We start from the raw sequence: 20,117 nt of genomic DNA on the forward strand, positions 1-20,117 counted from the left end.
TGCAACAGCAATTGCTTCATGTGTCTCCCTTGATATTGCTCCAGTGACATCCCCCCAGTACAAAATCTTTCCACAATATTCGAGGCAGGCTCGACCCTACCAATAGAGATTGGTTTCCGATCGCTTTTGAACTCTAGGAGGTCTCGAAGAACCTGTAGAATGCATTAACTGTGTAAACCATAAAATGTTGCACATAATTTGGCAATTCGCAATGCCTAAACGCATCTACCTGCATAGGTCGAGTAGCCAAATGCTGCTGATAGACTGCATAAGCACTCTCATTCCTCTCACGAACAGCCTTGTGCAGGAGCTTTGACATCTCTGGGTTGTTGCTATGGTACTCCCCTGACTCAAGAGACAATAAAATAAATCACAACCTCAAAAGTTTGCACCCTTTTTGTTAAGAGGAAAAATCCGCACGACTGACCAAGACATGCACAGCACAAAGAAAAGTATTTATACATAAAAGGTATGTACATTTGCATGTCACTCTCAGACAGCAAACAGTAAGTAAAATATTTAAATTGTACGCCGTTATGATCTACCTCCTTGTCTGTGTTGGATGAACCCAAAATTTTCTAGACGTTTTGCAGTTTCTTCTGAAAAGCCCTTGATCCAAAACGCCATTGTCTCCCTTGCTAGCTGCGAGAGAGATCATCCAACAATGACAAAATTCACGACAAAAAGGTTACAATTTCCCAACATACAGTGCTTGACTAAATGCACAGGACAACCCCACCAGGACTATGATGCATGGAACCCCATGAGGGCTGCATACAATCGTATAGTATAGAAAGCAGCTAAGGGGAAAACCATGGTAACAAGCAAGTTCCTTTCAAGGCCCTGGAAACGAGCAAGTTGATCATTCCAGTTCTAGATTCCATTCCATAGTGAGGTGAAGCCATCCATTGTTTGAATTGATGAAAAACCGATTTGAAACACTGGAAGCTTCATATCTAAATTTGTATGATGCTACATTTCCAAGGAGCAGTGATCGTTCTTTGTTCCATCAGTGACAAATCAGTCGCTAAAAAGCAATGAAGTGTAACAGACACAGTGTTTGTAACTGTGAAAGAAACATGCGTAATGTATGATTTTTTCGTCCAGCATGCATCGTCACTTTCATTGTTCTAATGTTCAAATTCCATAGATTCTAAAGCATGTGCTGTAATGTTACTACATTTGAAACAAAGAATACTCTTAGCATTGTGTCACAAAGAAGGTCAAAGTGATATCAGTCATGGACCCTTCCCAATAAGCTTTAGATTCTTTTTTTATATGCATTCATTTACATTTATGTGTGTTTGAGACTTGAGTTCCCTAACATTATAGTCAGGTATGAATACCATTATGCATACTCATCACAACATGCATCACTAAATATACTAATTCTAACTTGAATAATTTCCATACATTCATCCTTCATAGGAGGGATCAAGTACGGAAAGCCTAGACACATGACATACAAATGCTTCTATTGACATTCACTATGCTTATCAGCTTGTCATTGCATGGTTAACATCCACACTCAATGCACAATACAGTAAGAGTGCAGACCTCATCCAGAGTAAGGCCTCTACTCGTGAAACACTTCCACAAAAGGCTGTATCCACAACATCTTCACCCAATCCATAAATTTCAAAAATTTGTGCTCCACAATAGCTGCAGACCAATCAAAACGGAAGCTTTAAAACCTGTAACACTTCAAAGTAAAACAAAAGAGCAAGGCTAAATAAAAGCTTGTCCTCGCTCAGCTTTCTCAATTCAGCTAAAGAATAGTAATTCCTGACTCTTAGGGAGATTTGAGCCCTAAACTCTTAATCTGAATAGTATACCTTGATAGTAAGCAGATGCCCATTTTTGACAGAATCTTAAGTATGCCAGATTTAATGCCTGCAAAATGTATGCATCACCATAAATGCCATTCCTTTCAAAAAAACTGAAACAGATTACAGAGAGTCTCAAGACTGCCATCATCAACAGTGTGCAACAGTTCACCTTGCAATAATTTTCTGCTGAGCCTGTTCCATCGTTACTGTAGGCATTTTTCCATTCTTCATCAAGTTGACTGTTTTTGTGCTTATGCGCCAATGTCGTGATGTTTCTAAAGCAAGGTATGGACAGATTGCACTGTGCACATCAGTAGAATCCTATTTAGGAACGTCTTCTTAGTTCCATACAATGCAGGAAGTATATAATAAAGCTGAAGTAGAGACCTAGCACCATATCCAATAAGACAAGCAAAGTGATGGGTACTGAAGCATTGGGCAGTGTCAGCAACAATAGATGCTGACATGCGCAGACCGTTCTGGATAAGATGCTGATGTACAGCACCAACCGCAAAAGCACAGGTATTGCAGGCCTCGTTGCCCCTGCTTCATGCGCCATGCCAAAATACACAAGTAGTTTGTAATAACTGATGAATTTGCCTTGCACAATCGTAATGGTGAGAGACAACTTCTGTAAACTTTTGCTAAAGAAAATCCATAAAGCCACATAGAAACCAGACCAGATCATCAAGCCGATCACTGAGAATCAAAAGCTGTGATCCCGAACGAACAGCATCATCTGCAGCTTCACAAAGTTTATTCAAAGCCCTCTTCAATGATCCCTCAACACCCTTGCCAACATCAAAGAAAATGGGAAGCCGGGAAGCCTTGAGATTTTTGTCAGCTTTCAAAATTTCCAATTCTCCGTCATTTAGGATAGGGCTTGTCATAGTCACCTATAGTCAACAACAATGGTTCCATTCCTCACATCCAAACAGAATAATAAGCTTCCTCCAGACAAATGCAAGAGCAATTGAACCGCAGAACATACCTGATCAGCATTTTTTGCATCTTCTTCTAGTAGGTTCTCCCTCTTTCCTAGGTTCACTTCAAGTGACATAACTAACCCTTCCCGTAAGGGATCAATTGCAGGATTTGTGACCTATGTAATCATACATATTAACATTCATTTAAAGCAATAGAAAATAAGGATAACAAGCATTGCATGAGAAACTGTGAAAACTTCACCTGTGCAAACCGCTGTTTGAATGAAGTAGTCATAGAGCATATGTGGTCTCTGTGATAACACAGCCAGAGGGATATCATCTCCCATGCAGAAAGTTGGCTCTTTACCTTGGGAAGCCATGCCTTCAATCACAAGTTGTACATCTTCTAGAGAATATCCGAATGCTCTGCATAAATTGTATGCTATAACCATAATTGCTGCATGCAGAAACAACTCACTAGAGCTAACTGAGTAAAGGGACATACTGCTGAAGCTTCAAAACTTTGTCATTCTCCCATAGGGTGGAACCAGGAACCTTACAGCTGTAAAGGTCGGGTCATTTCAGCAAGCCATTGCTTGTAAGGTTTTGAATTGGCAACTCGCTTTTTGACCTGTGTGTTTTCTGAGACCTACATGCCAATAGGATTAGTCTTAACTAATTCCTTCAGTAAGAGCGGTGAAAAGATACAATTTGTTTCTACGTATCTATTGCTGCCGCTAAAAGCTTACTAGTCCTGTTTCAAGATCCACTGCAATCATCATTCCTGGACCCAATCGTCCTTTAGAGATGATCTTTGATTCATCCATATTCAGGACACCAACCTGTTTGAATCCATGAAGCAAGTCACGTAGATTGCACTTCTCTGTTGTGTTGATCTTCTCATTTTTTTATGACTTCCGTTTGATACCAAAAAAACTGTGAAGAAAAAACTAAAATAGTAAAACCAACCTCAGACGCTACATATAGCATGTCATCTGATGTCCTCCAAAACCTTGCAGGCCGTAGTCCATTGCGGTCAAGACAAGCTCCCACAGTTTTTCCATTGCTATGTACAAGAACAACCAGAATCAATAGCCAACGGCATGTGCAAGGTTTTTTGTGCACTGGCTATTAAACTTTTTGATTGCAACCAAAATATATTTGTCCTAAGAAGCATGTTTCCTTTTGCCCCATACTTCTTGGGGATCTAAATCATACTATTTCCATACTTTAATACCATTGTGTTTGTCCTGTGGTTGTTGTATGAAAAAAACGTAAGCCTTATTAACTAGGAAAAGTTAAGATTTGAAGCAAAGATCGTATTGCATGGAAGATTGAAACTTTTTCGATGTCACTCAAGCAACATGAATGTCCAAATATGAGGTCTTCCAACGAGTTTAGGGTTTGTAAGAACAGGAGTCAGGACCAAAGAAAAATATAACAAACAGGTGGAGAAAAAAGAGTACTCCACACAATCATGTATAAAAGAAAACAAAAATTCACCCAAAGCAACAAAAAAACATGTAGCCACAGGTCTTGCCTTTTAAAACTTACCTGAAAAGCAACAGAGCAGGTCCATCCCATGCTTCCATTTGTCCTTTGTAATACTCATAAAAGTCAACAACCTGAAGTACACACAAACATTTGTGCCCCCACGAACAACCAAGAAATGAGATGCACTTTTCCATGAGAGCATGGACAAAAACAAAGGGGTATATCCATCAGTAGGACAAATTGAAAGTATGAACACCATTGCTCTACAAGAATTGAGATTAACCAACGAGACCTCTGGGTACTTGATCATCAAAGTAGGATGCTTCTTATACGCCTCTGGAACGAGAATCATCAATGCTTCTTCAGGGCTTCTACCACTCCTCATGAGCAGCTGATAAATGGTGGAAAACCCAGTGAATCTGATCAACAAAATGATAAATGCACTTGTCCCTAGTTCCTTGACATTATGCATAAGTATAATAGAAGTTTGTAAGCATAATTTTTGCTAGTGTCTTGAGAAACGAGCCATCAACTTTAAAGCCAGATCAACACTGCATCTGAAAAGCTTCATCAATTCTCGGCAAACCCTACCGAGCTTATGCACTCACAAAAACAGTACCTCAGCCACTGCATCAAGATTTGCTGAATCAGACGCTTTTGAGTTTCCATAAGGTCGAATTTCGTCTTCTCTTCCATGCCAGACTGCAGATTTCATAGAGGACTCTCTCGACCTCATCCAATTCAGGTTTCCCTGCTCATGAGTATCATTGCGCATAAGATAAGCCCAGCAGAAAAAGTTCTCTCAAGCCCTTCTTAAATGTTGCTCAAAAATTATAGATGTGATGGACATGTGAAAACCAATTAGTGTGGGTGTCCATACCTGCAAGGTATTAATTTCCCCATTATGGCCAAGAAAACGCATTGGCTGCGCCAAAGGCCACCTAGGGTTTGTATTTGTACTGTAGCGTCTGTGATAAATGGCAAATGGCGAGGTGTATAATGCATCTTGTAGGTCAAGGTAAAAACTTCCCAATGCCTCTGATCTAAGCATTCCTTTGTAGACTATAGTTGAATTAGAAAGTGAGCAGATGTACAAATCTTGACCCCAAGATTCCGATTCTGCAGCTTTCTCTATTAACTTCCGTGATATATACAGCTCCGTCTCAACCTCTTCCCTTGATCCTTCATTGGATACCTTGACCAGGACCTGTTGGATAATGGGTAGAGTTATTTTTGCATAATAACCCACCACTGGTATATTAACAGGAACTGCCCTCCATCCGAGAACCTCAACACCCTCCTGAGTAAAAATACGTTCCACAACTGCAAGGCCGCAAGAAAGATGGGTGAGTAAAAGGATAAAGAAGATAAAAGATTCAAAAATAGTTTCTGTAACTGGAATTGCACTATCCAGAACATATACTTGATGTACCATACATGTATCTTACACAAAATAAGTCATTTCTGGTCAACAACTGTATTTCAGACCTGACAATTTGTATGTACAAAAATGCACATGTATAAATTGCTAATCATTTGGTTTCACATGCTTTAGTGCAGCTTGTTCGTCTGAAACTCGCTGTGTCCCCCCACTAGCCATATCCCTTACCTATTAGAGTTATGGCATCTCTTTGGATGGCTGTGCCCAGCCGGGGTGAGAGTGTGTTTTTATGTCGGGATTTATTTAGCCATGTTAGCTCGGGGTTTTCGCTTGTTTCTATGGCCACTAGACTCCTACAGGCTGCAAGTAATTTTCCCAGCCTTGCCAGTTTTTCCCTGTGGCTCTTTAGGGCCTTTGGTGCCTCTTATCTCCTATTTTCACATTTATTAAAGTTGTGAGGGCTGGCTGAGATCTGGCTGACAAGCACAATTTTGGGCCCCGAGGTGTGGGCAGGGGTACAGGGGGAGAGTGCGCACGCCTTGTCTGTAGGGCACCCCTAGCGGGCAGTCCTAGATCAGTGGGCGGGGGGAGCGCTTGCTTGCGTTTTTTAGCAGCCTCCTCCTAGCACTTTTGGCAGCCCAGCGTTTTGCTTCACCAGCAGCAGGGCGCACCACCGGCAGATGTGATGGACATCGAAGAATTTCCCTTGCATTTTTCCTTCTCTCAGGGCATACATGAAGAGGTGATGTGATCACGCAGTTGCAGAGCACCTTCCTCTTGGGGCAGGCATAGGGGAGGAGATCCATGATCTCCAAGGGAAGCCACACCATGGGCAGCCTTGATCCAGTTCCTTCTCCCTCGAGATCAGTTCTCTTGTCATGAGAAGTTCCACAAAAGCCTTGCTTTCAGAACAATCTAGGTAATTTTTCATGTTGAGGCCAAGGCATTGGTCTTGTGCGCAGGAGTAAATAGCAGTAGCAGCAGCAGTTGTGTACCTTGGGCTATCCATCTATGGCATATCAGTTCCATGCTGGACCACCCTTGGTCACTTGTATGAGCAGTTTGTTATCAGCGAGGAAAGCCTCTCTCTCATTCTCTCATTCTCAAATGTCATTGTCTCTTCCTACCTCAGTGATCTCTCTTCTCCACAGTTGCCTTGTAAATGTATGTGGCATTGCAAGTATCCCCTAGTGTCAGAGGATCTTATCGGAGTCCAGCCAAATCAAAGTTGAGGTGTCCACCGGATCGGAGCCCAGTTCACATCTTCATTGCATCTTTCACTGCCTATTCTTACATGGTATCATAGCCCTAGGTGTCATGACCACCTTGGATGCTTGGTACTCGCTGGTCCAATGCCGTTTTGAACTTGGTTGAGTGAGAAGAAGCATGCTGTTTTTTCCTGGTTTTTCTCCACCCTGAGGCTGATTTGGGTATTTGGAGGCTATGGACCCTCATCTACGACTTCCCCATCTTGTACCCTTGATTACCCTACCTCTCATCACCGAGAGGAACCGGATGGAGGTATGGAGCATTGATGGACTGTTTCGGTCTTCCCAAATTGGGTATGCTGCCGTGCCTTCCCGCAAAGAGAACAAGCATGCAGCTTTTGGATCCGGAGAGGAAACTATTCCTTTTCCAGCCTCGTCCTTCAGAGAGGTTTTCGGACAGGAGTAGGATCTTCTTTAAAACTACTGGAGCAGGTTTCTATGGAGGAGATGGACTCGCAGATTTGCAATCCGTTTTGCAATTGCATGTTCTTTCTTGAATTTGTCGACGGAGTTATCTGTCAGAGGACTTTATAGAGGATGATATGCACCCACGATGAGACGCTGGCTGAATTCGTGGGGTTTTTAATGTTCAAGTGGGTGCCCAAAGTGGCCCTTTAAAAAGTTTGGTCTTCAGCTTTTAAAAGTGGCCACCCTTTGTGTGAAATGTGTAAAAGACACCATCAAGCAAACTCAAGAGGCACCAGCGTGAAAAAGAAAAACTCCAGCATGAACTGCAACGTGTTGTTTGGTTGATTGCAGCAGTGTACAAGAGGGGATGCGATCACCTGAGAGTAGGGAATTGTACCAAGGGTCACACACCCTTTCAGCAAGAAGTGCGTTGGCACTTGAGGAGGGGCGCGAGGCGCGAAGTAGAGCAACGGGGAGGGCGTACGACCAACAGCTCTGCACGAGGGAATCCATCATTTTCGACCTCATATCAGCCCGGGTAAGCAACAGCTCTCATGTATGCCGATGATGTGTGATTCATCTGGTGAGGGTGGGGTAGGGGTTACATGTGTTGACTATACATCGCCTATAGGATTCGCCTTTCTGCTTCCTCCATGAAACTCCGGGAAGAGGATGAAGAAGCTAGCGGCGAGGGTGAGAGGCTCAAAACCAGCAAGTCCGAGGAAAAAAAATTTGCTATGATACCACTATAAGGATTCTAGGTACTAATCCTTAATTAAGTACTTAAACTCATGATTAAGACTTAAGAAACTTGAACTGTACTCAGAAACAAGACTTAAAAGACTCTGTGTTGATTGATTGAATGATGCTGAAACTGAGTACAATAGGCTCGGTATATAGGAGACGAAGAGACACAAATGAAAAGAACCGTCTCCTGGTAAAGAGACATGACTTTAGACGTAAAGACACATCCTTTCAACAAAGAGTTGCAACCATTGGGCGAAGAGTCGCACCCGTAGAGCGAATGGGTGTGACCAGTCGTCGAAGGAGTGTGGCTTATGGCGAAGAGGCACGTCTCTTGAGCGAAGGGGTGTGACCATCCAAGCGCAGGGGTCCTCCTTGGCATGGCACTTCGAGTATCTGCAACTAGGAGTAAATGTAATATTGTTAACATAGTCACAATCGTGACAGAATCCCGAACTTTGCGTTGACTCCTGATGTGGCAAACCGTACAGAGTCCCGAAATCGGCACTGACATGCACACCGGGGTAGAAACTGTACGGACAACAGACATTACGGAATCCTGAACTTTGCATTGACTCCTGATGTGGCACACAGTACAGAATCCCGAAATCTGCGCTGACATGCTGACGTGGCACACAATATGGACTTTCGTGATTTGCGCTAGCAAGTGCTAACGTGGCAACCTGTACGGATTTTCGTAAATTGCTCTAATTGCTTTTCTACGTGCTTTTGGGATGAGTAGCTTTTGGGACAAGTTGCTTTTGAGTTAAAAGCTTTTGGGGCATCCCTTGTAAAAATAAACAAACCCTTTGGGACCTCACTCTTCAAAGCATCTGGACGCATAGTCTGAGAGCAAAGGACCCCTCGAGTGTTGTACTTTGCTCAAGCATTAATATAATAAAGAAATACGAAAAGGGGCGCCAGGTTTTGGGGCCAACACCTCTGGGCACGGAACTATGCCGGGCTGTGTCGACTTAAATTTTAAAGTTGTCAAGTATTTTAAGTGATACTTTCGTGTGTCGTGCCGGATTCTCGTCATGGGGTGACCAAGATTGTGACAACCCCACTAGTTGGCTTCTCAGATAACCATGTACAGTTATGGGGGTTTTATGCACGTTTGCAAAGGCAAGAGCCTTTTGTACAAGAACCCGATTAGCTAATTGCTAATCCCCCACAGGTACGCACAGTTCCATCGCGAAGGATTGCGAAAAGAAAGAGTTCTCTCGCGTGAAAACTTGTCTGTTTCAAAGGGGAATAGTCCCATTGCGTGCGGAAGCACCTGAGACACGCGTAGACATGCTCCCTCCGTCCAAAACAATCCAAAACAGAAAATTACAGCCTGCTGTGTTTTTCCGCAGGTTTAGGGTTTCGCACCCAAACTGGAAGGCATTGCTAGGGGAGCCTCAGGAAAGCCTTGGGCTTTGGGCACCTCACAATGACAAAAGAGGGGATTACAGCATGCTGAAATTGACCTGCAGCTCACTAGAAAGCTTCCAAATTGCAAGGGAAAGTGTCCTTGACGTGTACTTATGACCTACATAGGTTTTTGAGCTGTTATGCTGGCGAAATTGGGTCAAAAACCTGCAATTACAGCCATGCACAGGTTTGAACAGCTTGGTGAGAGTTAGGTGAAAGTGTTCGGATTGTCTATTTGCAATAAGAATAAAGAAATATCGAAAGGGGCGCCAATCTTTGGGGCCTACAGGGTGTCACTGTCTGATTGGTAGCACTCTAGCTGCCAAGCCGTGGTTTGTGTGAAATGTTGATTCCAATCAGAGGTTCATCCGTGACATTTTCCTCTGTGTCGTAAAGTTCAAGTAAAGAATCGGGTGAAAGCTAAATTCTACTGCCCTATGGGCCGGTTTTAGTACTTCATTCATAGAGTACCGTAAACAGTTTTTCCTGTTCCTTGGTTTCCTTGCCCACTTCTTGTGGCTTTGTGTTAGTCACTCGCCGGATCCAACCTGCACACAACACATGATACAAGCCAAACTCACACCTAGAGACACGTAGTGAGCGGACATCAAGCTCACCTCCCAGCCATAGAGCCAATACGAGCTCACCCCTGAGCCTGGGAGCCTGCAACCAAGTGGGCTAGCCCCTGCCACAAGGGCCGGTGTCCAATACCACTGAACCCACACCGGTACGGGTGTGCGGGCAGAGCTGCCAAGGGCCAAGAGTCCAAGTGTGGTGTTCACACAAGATGTCTCTCAAATGAGACTCAAGTCCTATTTATAGGACTTATAACCAAAGGGCCATGTTCACACTGGCCGAACATAACAGCAGGCGCCCATCCTGATGTCTGGGGACGTAACACTTCCCCCCTTATTTTTAATTGTTGTCCTCGGCAATATCCTCGGTTATAAAACCGGGGAAGCAATTCCTTAGCCATCTAACTGACTCCCAAGTAGCTTGAGACTTAGGACGGTGCTTCCACTTGATCAAATATTCAGAGTACGAAGACCTACGAGACTTGCGGACCCTTTGATCAAAAGCGATTTGGGTTCAAGTGGAATATAACGAGCGGCATCTTTTGAGTTCGGGACTTGCTCATGAGGAATTACCAAGTCGTCCCTACCCCAGCCGTTCTTTCAGACGGCTCATTGGAACACGGGATGAACAGCAATGCCTGAAGGCAGGTCCAGCTTGTAAGCAACAACACTTATCTTCTTTGTGATCTGAAACAGACCACAATAACGAGAAGACAATTTCAAGCATTGGCCAGTTCGGATCGTTTCGGAATCCTTCGGTACCCTAAGGTTCACCCACATGCCCTCCTGGAGTTTGCGGGATTTTATTCACCGGAGAGGAGGAAAATTTCAGGTTTCTCGGCCTTTTTAAGTAATGAAAGCGCCGTTTCAAACCTATTTAAAATAGGTCCAATCACTTAAAAGTTGGGCGGCCACCACTTGTAAAGATAAGTGGTCATTTAAGTGTAAAAGGGCTAAAAATCAAACCCTTAGTAACAAGCGAAGAAAAACCGCCTTAGGAAAATCGGGCCTAACCGTGCACACGTAACTTGCACCCGCCCCTAGTCTGTCGATTGCACGGCGCTTGTGGATAGCCGCCCTGAAGCTTCACTACCTTACACACTCCCTCCCTTGCTGCCATGCGCCAGTACCGCTGCACTGCTGGTCTGCGCAGCGCTGCAGCGTTGTCCACGTCCTCAGCTCACTCTGATGCAATCGCCCTAGCAGCGCTTTGCAACCCGTGCACTCGCGTACAGCCAGCTCTATACATGTCTGGGCAGCGCAGCAAAAACAGCCTACAAGCCCTGAACAAGCTCAGCTTTTAATGCGTCTATCACCCACACCCAAAGCTCCAATACTTACACAGAGCGGCCATTGGGCACACAACGTCCACTACGCGCAGACGACTTGTTCTCTGAAGCATAAGATAAATAATTCTCCCTTTCCGAACCCCTGCAAAGCATTCCTGCAAATCAATAAGGGATAAAATGGGCTTGCTTGTTGAACCTGCAGATAATGACCCATATACCATCATTCCCTGTCAGTGTTCTTGGACGAGCAAAGATAAAGTCCATAGCAATGTTTTCCCATGGCTTATCTGGAATCGGCAATGGTTCTAACAACCCTGTTGCCTTTTGCCTGTCGAACTTTACCTTTTGGCAAATCAAGCATGCTCGCACAAAGGCATCCACATCTCTCCTCAAGGTCAATAGAAGAATGTCTCTACCACTTTAATTGTCGCATCAATACCACGATGCCCTGCATACGGTGGGACATGACTCTCTTCCATGACCTTATGTCGCAATGGCCTGGTGACACAAAGTCTGCCATGCATCATCATAAAACCATCTCTGAGGAGGTAGTGCTCATGATGTTTCCCCTCTTGCAACTGTTCAAAGATCCTTGCAAAATCTTCATCAGCAACATATTGTTCCTTCATGTCATTCAACTCATGATGATAAGGAATTGACACAGCTGAAATTTGTGGCTTCCTTGATAATGCATCAGCCACAATATTCTTCTTGCCTTCCACATGCATAATCTTGAAATGGAACATAGAAAGAATGTTTGCCCATCGCATATGCTTTTCGGGTAACTTTGACTATGTCAAGAAGTATCGCAAGGTCTGATGGTCTGTTTGGACAGCAAAATCAGCACCTAAGAGGTAGTGCTTCCAGCTCGTTCTCATAGACTTGCATAGTCTTCTCTGACCCTTGCAAAATTCAACTTTCATAAGCTACTACCCGTCCATCTTGCATTAGCACTGCTTTGATGCTACTGCGACACGCACCACACTGGACCACAAATGACTTCCTGAGATCTAGCAAAACAAAAACTGGATCTGAAGTCAACTTTTCCTTTAAGAGACTAAAAGCTGAAATCTCTTTTTGGCTGCAAAGCGTGAAGAGATGATGCTATCTCTGCAAAATTCCTGATAAACCTTCTATAGTAGGAGCACAATCCCAAGAAGCTTCATCGTGCACAGTCTTTAAGTATGGCCATGTCTTAATAGCTTCGACCTTTGCGGGATCCATTCTGACACCATCCTTTGAGACTATGTGGCCAAAAAAGTGGATCTCTTCTAGGAAGAATTCACTTTTCTTAGGGTTGACAAGTAGCATGTGAGACTGTGCAGTTGTTCGAACACAATGGTCAAGTGACGCCTTTGCTCCTCTTCATTCTTCGAATAGACTATCATGTCATCGAAGAATGTCCCATCAAACTGTTGATGCGAGTGGAAAATCCGGTCCATCATTCTATTGAACGTGGTAGGAGCATTTGTTAGCCCAAACGACATCACTAGAAACTTATAAAGACCAAATGTCGTTCTAAACGCATTTGCACTAACCCTGTAGGGAGGTCTATTTGGTGGGCTACACCCTATCACCAAATCTATCCGATGGTCCTCAAGTCTCTCTGGCGGCAATTGCGACGGTAATGAATTAGAAAAACAGTCACTATAAACTCATGCAAATGCTGACCTTTCTTTATCTAACACAGATAAATTTGACTGACAATTATCTGAGACATCATGTGCAAAAATCAAGTACACAAAAAGATGATTCTTTATTACAGAAGTGATAGCAAACGCAGATACAATAGGGACAGACTCCCCTTTGAGCTTTACATCCAAAACATGAGTTTTGTCCCTATGCTGAAGGGTGATCGTCTTGCCGAAGACATCCAGCACGCCATGCACTCTGAACATCCATGGAATTCGAAGTAGTGCATCGCACCCTTCCAATGGCATGATATAAAATTCTTTTGAGTCTACATATGATTGAATATGCAGACGCAACTTTCCAATAATGGGAGTAACACACTCTGAGTGGTCAGAACATGCCAACCCTACCTCTGTTGTGTACCCCATCTCTTCAGCTTTGATGCCAGCTTCATAGCTAACTTTGGTGAGATAAAGTTTGCTTTGACACCTAGATCAAAAAAGATGAGTGCCGTCTGATCTCTAACTTTACTCCATGCTCTGCATAACTCAATGGCATCTGTATTGGGTATGTCACCCACCATATCTCGCACCAAACCTACCATGGGTTTAGGCTTCTTGCCTTTCTGGTCCTCTTTATCATCTAAGTCAACTGGTCTTTTCCTTTGGGGACAATTTGTAGCAAAGTGACCAGGCTTCTGGCATATAAAGCATTCGTTTTCAGCAAAAAGCACAAAAGGCTTCCTTTTCCTGTTTCTTTGCCTGCGCTATAGAAGTCCCGGCTGAATCCTTATCTTTGGTGGCCTTTTCTGACCCCTATGACGCTTCAGGAGCTGTTTTCACAAAGGGCTTCTTCGCTGAATTTTTCTTTTGCTGCCCTCCTTTCTCGTTGCTCGGAAACCCACTGTTCTCTCCTTTCAACAAGGCAAGACCAGTGTTAGCAACTTCCATGAGCTAGGTGAGGGTAGCCACTCTGTTCTTGGTACAGTAGTCCCGAAGCCCTTTAGGCAGCCCACAACAATACTTCTCTATCTGCTCTCTCAATGGCACAAATCTGTAGGAGGTCACTGAGAGTAACGCTTTACAAAACCTCCAATTGTACTCCAGCAAGCTCTTGCATGTAGCCGAAGTAAGCTCGTGCCAATCTATCATGACATCGGCTTCAAATTCATTTGAAAGCCAAGCAGATGCAAACATTTCTGAAGTAGACCCAAGTGGCGGGTGCCTGTCCTTGCATTAACAATGTCATCCGCTATGTAAGCACATTGTCCTTAAGAAAGTGGTAGTTTTCCTGACCTTAGAGGCCTCTGTAAAATTCCCTCCTACATAAGCTGTATCAAACTGCTGGAGAAAGTGAGAGCCTTTGCCTTATTTTCGAAGCCGTTGAAAGTGCTAAACTTTATAGCTGCACCACCTTCTTTATAAGCTTTCGGCTTTTCCAGTGCCCCCAAATTGTCATAAGGAATGGTCTGCAACATGGGCACTGTAGTAGGAATCATCGGCATGTCTTAGCCATTAACATTTTGCATCAGAGGTGCCATATCTGGCTGCTATCCAGAAAAACCAGCCATGCCGAAATGAGCCTGTGGCATCCCAAACTAGCCCTGGTTGCTCTGAAAACCTTGTTGCATGCCGATGCTACCATACATGGGGTTTGGCATCATGCCTTGCATACCCCCAAACATTGTTCCTAGCATATACGGCCGACTTCCAGGTGCATAACCAGCCATATTTCGAACACATATCCACCCCTGAAATACCCAGGATATACAGTGGGTGGTAGAAAAACTGGGTGCATTGCTTGGTATCCAGTTCCCTATCCATTCAAGACAGGATGCAAGCTCTGAAAGGTGGCAGGCTGAACTGGCATAGCCTGTGAAATAGGCATTCTAGCCACCTGTTCAAGGACGGGAGGAACCTGTTTTGGAGCCCCCGACTCCGCAACATGTGAGTGTTTCCTATCCTACTGAGTCGCATGAAGTACTTGGGCTTGAGCCTCAAAAAGCTCTGTACGCGGTGTAGGTTGCCTATTTTGCTGTGGCACTGGTGACGCTTGCAAGAACTCCATAAACCATGGGTTTTGCACCAGCTACGAAAACACATTCACCGCGGCAACTAACTGAGTCCCGAACGCATCATCCTCAAGTTGCACAGTCATAAAGCCCTGTACTACTGGAGGGATATTCACATCAACAGAAGGTACAGACTGACGTGGCCGTGAGATCTCACCAATATCGAACACCGTAGGGGTTTCTTGTCTGTCCTTCGAAGAGGAACCCTCTTCATAATGCCCTTCCCTTTGTCGGCCACAGTGTAATCCCGCGATCCTATACTTTGTGTCTTTACCCAAAACAACCGAGGCTCACTTCTTGAGGAAAAAATGATTGATATCCTAGCAATGGAACCTTGAAATCGGCCCGTAGGGCAGTAGGCTTTGGCTTTCACCCGAAATTCTTTACTTTAGACAAACACAGAGAGCACTTTAGAAAGGTAACCTGCGACGGGAATCAACACTTAAGCACACACACGGCTCGGAAGCTAGAATGCTCCGATCGTACGCCGACCACCTGTAGGCCCCATAATTGGCGGCCCTTTCGGTATTTCTATATTCATTAGGAGGGTAAATTACAAAGAAGAGTCCTGGGAATCCTTTAACTGTATCCCGCTAGATACCACCTGTTTTGGCAAATTTTCGGCAACATAATAGCCCCAAAACTTGCCCGAAATTAATTCCCCTACTAGAACTTGCTTCTACTGGCATAAACCCTTTGATTCCTGCCCAAAAACAGTAAATTCAGCACGCTGTATTTACTGGTTTTGCATCAGTTTTCAGCCCTAAACAGCCCCCGAACTGTCGTCTAACAGTGGGGCACAGTTCCCAATTCTTTTGGCGTCATTGCGGCTGCAAAACAGTCCAAAAACAATGCGTACACAATGCTGAAAATGCACCTGTTTGGTGAGGTTATGACCCTCACCGGTGCCTGCTTTGGAGTAGCAATTAGCTACTCATGTTCTTGCTCGAGGAGGCTCTTGCCTCGGCACAAAATCATGAAACCACACAGCTGTACATCGGTCAAATGAAGAGCCCTCTTGTGGGACATCACATAACTGCACGTAGGGGAGAGAGAGAGAGCAGTGTGTAGTGTGTAGGTCATCACTCCTAGCACCACATTGTACATAGAGTGGAAAGCAAGCACTCCATAGCTCTTAACCTGTGAGACAGAAGACTGCATATGAGCCTCCCAGCTATAAAAATCAGCGCCTATTTTTCTGCAAGAGGAAAGTGCACCATTTTGTGCCACTTGGCACGATTACAAGCATTTTCCGGTTTCGGGGTTGTCGCCTAAAAATGGCATCACTTGTGAGATGCATGGAAGCCAAGAGAACTTTGTTATTATCAGACTTTTTAACAACCACAAAATAGGATGTAAATTGATGCGACCAAGAATAAATGACAATAGCATCCATCTTACCGTCATATTTATTGAGCGTAATCTTCTCAAGAATTGGTTCATGGGCCATACATGTAGCATTGGTCGCCTCCGCGATGGTCTTGGCAAACTTTCCATAGTCGGGCTCTGAAGGTGGGATCTCAGATCGGATCGCCAGAGATGTGAAAAGATCACGCATGGCTGCCCTCTCCAATCTACGAGCCTCGGCTTCGACCGCAAATCGATGTTCCTCTCGCTATGCCGCTTTCGCACGCTCTAATCAACATGCCTCCTCCGCTTTCATATGCTCTTGTCGTCGAGCTTCGTCTTGCCGCATCATCATCTCCATCATCATCTGCATCATAGCATCCATCGGATTTGGTGGCATAGAGGGAGGGGTAGCAGCAGGTGTCACAAACTGCTGTGACACCTGCTGACGTGTCAAGCCACTGAAGAACGCAACCAACCTTCACATCCCGACCAAGGGTCCAAAACCCTAAGAAGAAGCAGCAGAAGAAGAAGAAGAAGAAGTTTTACAAGCTTATAAAGTCTTGAAGAGTGGCCTATTTTTAAAGAAGAGTTTGGAGCGCCAACGTTTGGGGCCAGTGCTCTCTAGGGGTGGAACTTCGCCAATCCCCGTTTCGTGTCGTGCTCTCTCTCTCTCTTTCTTTCAATTCAGTTGTTATTGAAGTGCTAAAAGTGTGTTCAGTCTCTTCTTTTCTATTGGCACATGGTGCCCGTCTTGTGACATATCAGAGCATCATGCATGTGCTTTTCTAAAAGCATACTGGTCCTACAAAAGAGCAGACAAAGCAAACTGGTGCTTCCAAAGTCTATTGGAATCTTATTTGAAGTATCTTTGGGTCCCGACCCCGGAGTTATTAGACACTCCCACCCTTACTTCATCGCGCATCGGATACGCTCCTGTCTTTACCGCTCATGTCTTACAGGGCATAAGCCATTAAAATCACTTGCAATCGAAGGATCAAGATTTGTTTCAAGCTGTTGTTTTTCTCAAATGCAGTGGTGGATGTCTATAGCTACCAAGCCGCTCACTCCAAGGACTTGGCAAGCTTTCAAGAATTTTTTTCCCCGAAGTTATATGGTTTCTGGCAGCTTCTGGCAGATTGTGGTATCTTGAAATGCTTGCCACGGAAACCCTAGCAGATTACGACTTGAAATTTTTGGACATAAGTCAACTAATGTCGAGATTTCTTTTTAAGTTTGAATTTTGTTTGAGAACTTGTTTGGTGAACCTGTTTGGAATTTGTTTGAAATGGATGGTATCTGTTTTAAACATGTCTTGGTGCCGATTGGAATTATTCTAACTTTGTTTTAATACTGGTTTCAATGGTTGATAATTTTTACTCCCGGCTAGAGTAGTGAGAAATGATCTTTGAGAATGCTTATTCATACTCATGGCCCGGACCCTTGCGATTATTTGCGGGGAGAGTCTTGAATGATTGAAAAGTGTTATTTTTTTACTCATGACCCAGACCTGGATGGTTATTTGTAGGGGGAGTATTGAAGGATTGAAAAGTGGTGTTTTTTTACTCATGGCCTAGACCTGGATGGTTATTTGCGAGGGGAGTATTGAATGATTGAAAAGTGTTATTTTTTTTACTCATGGCCCGGACCTGGATGGTTATTTACGAGGGTAGACGTTGGCTTTCACCCGAAATTCTTTACTTTAGACACACACACAAAGCACTTTGCAAAGGTAACCTGTAACGGGGATTAACACCTAAGTACACACACGGCTCGGCAGCTAGAATGCTCCGAGCGGACGCCGACAACCTGTAGGCCCCAAAATTGGCGCCCCTTTCGGTATTTCTTTATTCTTTAACAGAGGGAATAAAACCTGTGATCTACAAGCTGCCCCGCAAGGCTAAGAAACGCTTGTTCTGGCCCGATTTCGGTAACATAACTACACTAGGACGCTTCACAATCAGTATCCCCACGCAATAGGTGACTTTCCCAACGCATACGGACACTTTGCAAAACTTGGCGAGAATCTGCAGCACATTGAATTCTCTGTTTTCTGCCCCGAAAATGCGCCAGTTCACCTGTACAGCGGCCCCCTTGCGTCCCCGAACATCCTGGGGGTATTAGGGTCTGTTTAGGGCCGAAACCCTAAACCTGCAAAAATACACAGCAGGCTGTAATTCCCTGTTTAGGGCTCCGTTTCGCGTGCCGGTCGCATCTGTAGTAAGACCTCGAGCCGCCCTTTGAATCGGACGAAATTTCTAGCGTGAAACCTCTCCGAATTCACCTGTACCTGCGGGGGATTAGCCGCTAGCTAATCCAGTACCTATGCAAGAGGCTCTTGCCTCGGCAATCGCGCATGAACCCACATAACTGTACATTGGTCAAATGAAAAGCCCGCTAGTGGGGCATAACATACTGCTCGTAGGGGAGAGAGAGGGCAGTGCGTAGCGTGCAAGGCATCACTCCTGGCACCGCACTGTACATAAGAGGGAAAGGAAGCACTCCATAGCTCTTAGCATGTGACAGACTACAAAAGAGGCCCTCTCCCAGCTTAAAATTCAGCGCCCATTTTTCCCTTGAGAGGCAAGTGCACATACAAGCATTTTCCAGTTTCGGGTTCGCCGCTTAAAAATATCCTGACCGGTTGCCCAGTTGACTTCGCGGCAGAGTTGTAAAATGTTCCCCTAGTCATACCGGAGGTAATGACGCGAACACATTTCTCGGCCCAAAATAGCAGTTCCCTAAATTTTAGGAGATGCTTCCGTTGGGCCACTAGTCTTCTGACCATCTATCCTCATTGGGACCGCATCCAAAAATGCAATGTGGCCCAACTATCGGATACTTTCAGTTGGTAGTCACACCTTGACTTTAGGCCTTTATTGAGTTCACTTCCTAGTATCCACCAACTTACTAAGTGCGACGGGGGGACCTATATGATCTTGCTCTGAGCCTAGACATCCTCTTACCATACCAATTCCAGTGCCGACCACTACCCATCTGCGGGTGAAACTACCGTTCACATTGGCCATGCAATGTCTGACCGTTTGCTACTCCAAGAAGAGGGTCTCAAAAATAAAACAAAACCCAACCAACAACTAAAGTTAGCAGTTGCCACGTCCTCGTGACATAGTTAACAGTTGCCACGTCCCCGTGACAATGGACTTGGGTTACGTACGACCGCAACAAGCAAAAACTTTCTTGTGGTTCTTTCCTTGAGTGATGCAGAACATTGCCAAAGCTCTGATACCAATGTAAGGTGCAGCGGAAGTGAATGTTGAACTTTGCTCAAGATGAGTGCTCCGAACTGTGCTCAAGGGTTCCTTTTACTTACGGAAGGGAGAGCCTTCCGTTCTCTTATAGAGAAAGTGCAATGATCACAAACAAAGTGAGTGACATTGTGAATGAAGGTGCTGAGACTGAGAGAGAGAGAGAGAGAGAGAGAGAGAGAGAGAGAGAGAGAGAGAGAGAGAAGAATACAACACCAGACGGTTCTCAAACCCTCCTCCAAGGGGCCCCCCCTCTATGGCGAGAGAGGTCTATGCTATTGATTGCACAAATCTAGTACAATGGTCTAGATGCAATGGACTTGCCGACGATGTCGACGACAATGACGACGACGACGAGACGGGCTGAAATCTGAGAACGCTAGTGGCTGAAATCTGCAAATCTGCTAACTGCTGATTTCTGACATTGTGTCGACAAGGATGGCAAGGACGGCGACGCGACGACGATGGCTG

At 44.6% G+C, this 20,117-nt stretch overlaps 1 protein-coding gene across 1 annotated transcript in view; it reads right to left on the reverse strand.

Moving 5' to 3' along the window:
• LOC147419893 (ferredoxin-dependent glutamate synthase, chloroplastic-like) overlaps positions 1–20,117 on the reverse strand; it is a 71,152-nt gene that overhangs the window by 39,319 nt on the left and 11,716 nt on the right. Inside the window, 23 exon segments of the mRNA XM_086506360.1 lie at positions 1–44; positions 47–152; positions 230–345; positions 546–642; positions 1,558–1,577; positions 1,580–1,662; positions 1,836–1,893; positions 1,992–2,010; positions 2,013–2,130; positions 2,217–2,343; positions 2,346–2,372; positions 2,497–2,725; positions 2,821–2,931; positions 3,018–3,038; positions 3,040–3,181; positions 3,261–3,317; positions 3,319–3,404; positions 3,505–3,597; positions 3,725–3,821; positions 4,310–4,380; positions 4,542–4,640; positions 4,869–5,000; positions 5,130–5,572. The exon segment at positions 1–44 is cut by the window's left edge and continues 45 nt beyond it. Of these exon segments, the coding sequence (XP_086362486.1) occupies positions 1–44; positions 47–152; positions 230–345; positions 546–642; positions 1,558–1,577; positions 1,580–1,662; positions 1,836–1,893; positions 1,992–2,010; positions 2,013–2,130; positions 2,217–2,343; positions 2,346–2,372; positions 2,497–2,725; positions 2,821–2,931; positions 3,018–3,038; positions 3,040–3,181; positions 3,261–3,317; positions 3,319–3,404; positions 3,505–3,597; positions 3,725–3,821; positions 4,310–4,380; positions 4,542–4,640; positions 4,869–5,000; positions 5,130–5,572 (2,396 nt within the window).

The sequence above is a fragment of the Adiantum capillus-veneris genome, chromosome 29, assembly GCF_014529385.1.
Source record: "Adiantum capillus-veneris isolate H3 chromosome 29, ASM1452938v2, whole genome shotgun sequence".
NCBI classification, from domain to species: Eukaryota; Viridiplantae; Streptophyta; class Polypodiopsida; order Polypodiales; family Pteridaceae; genus Adiantum; species Adiantum capillus-veneris.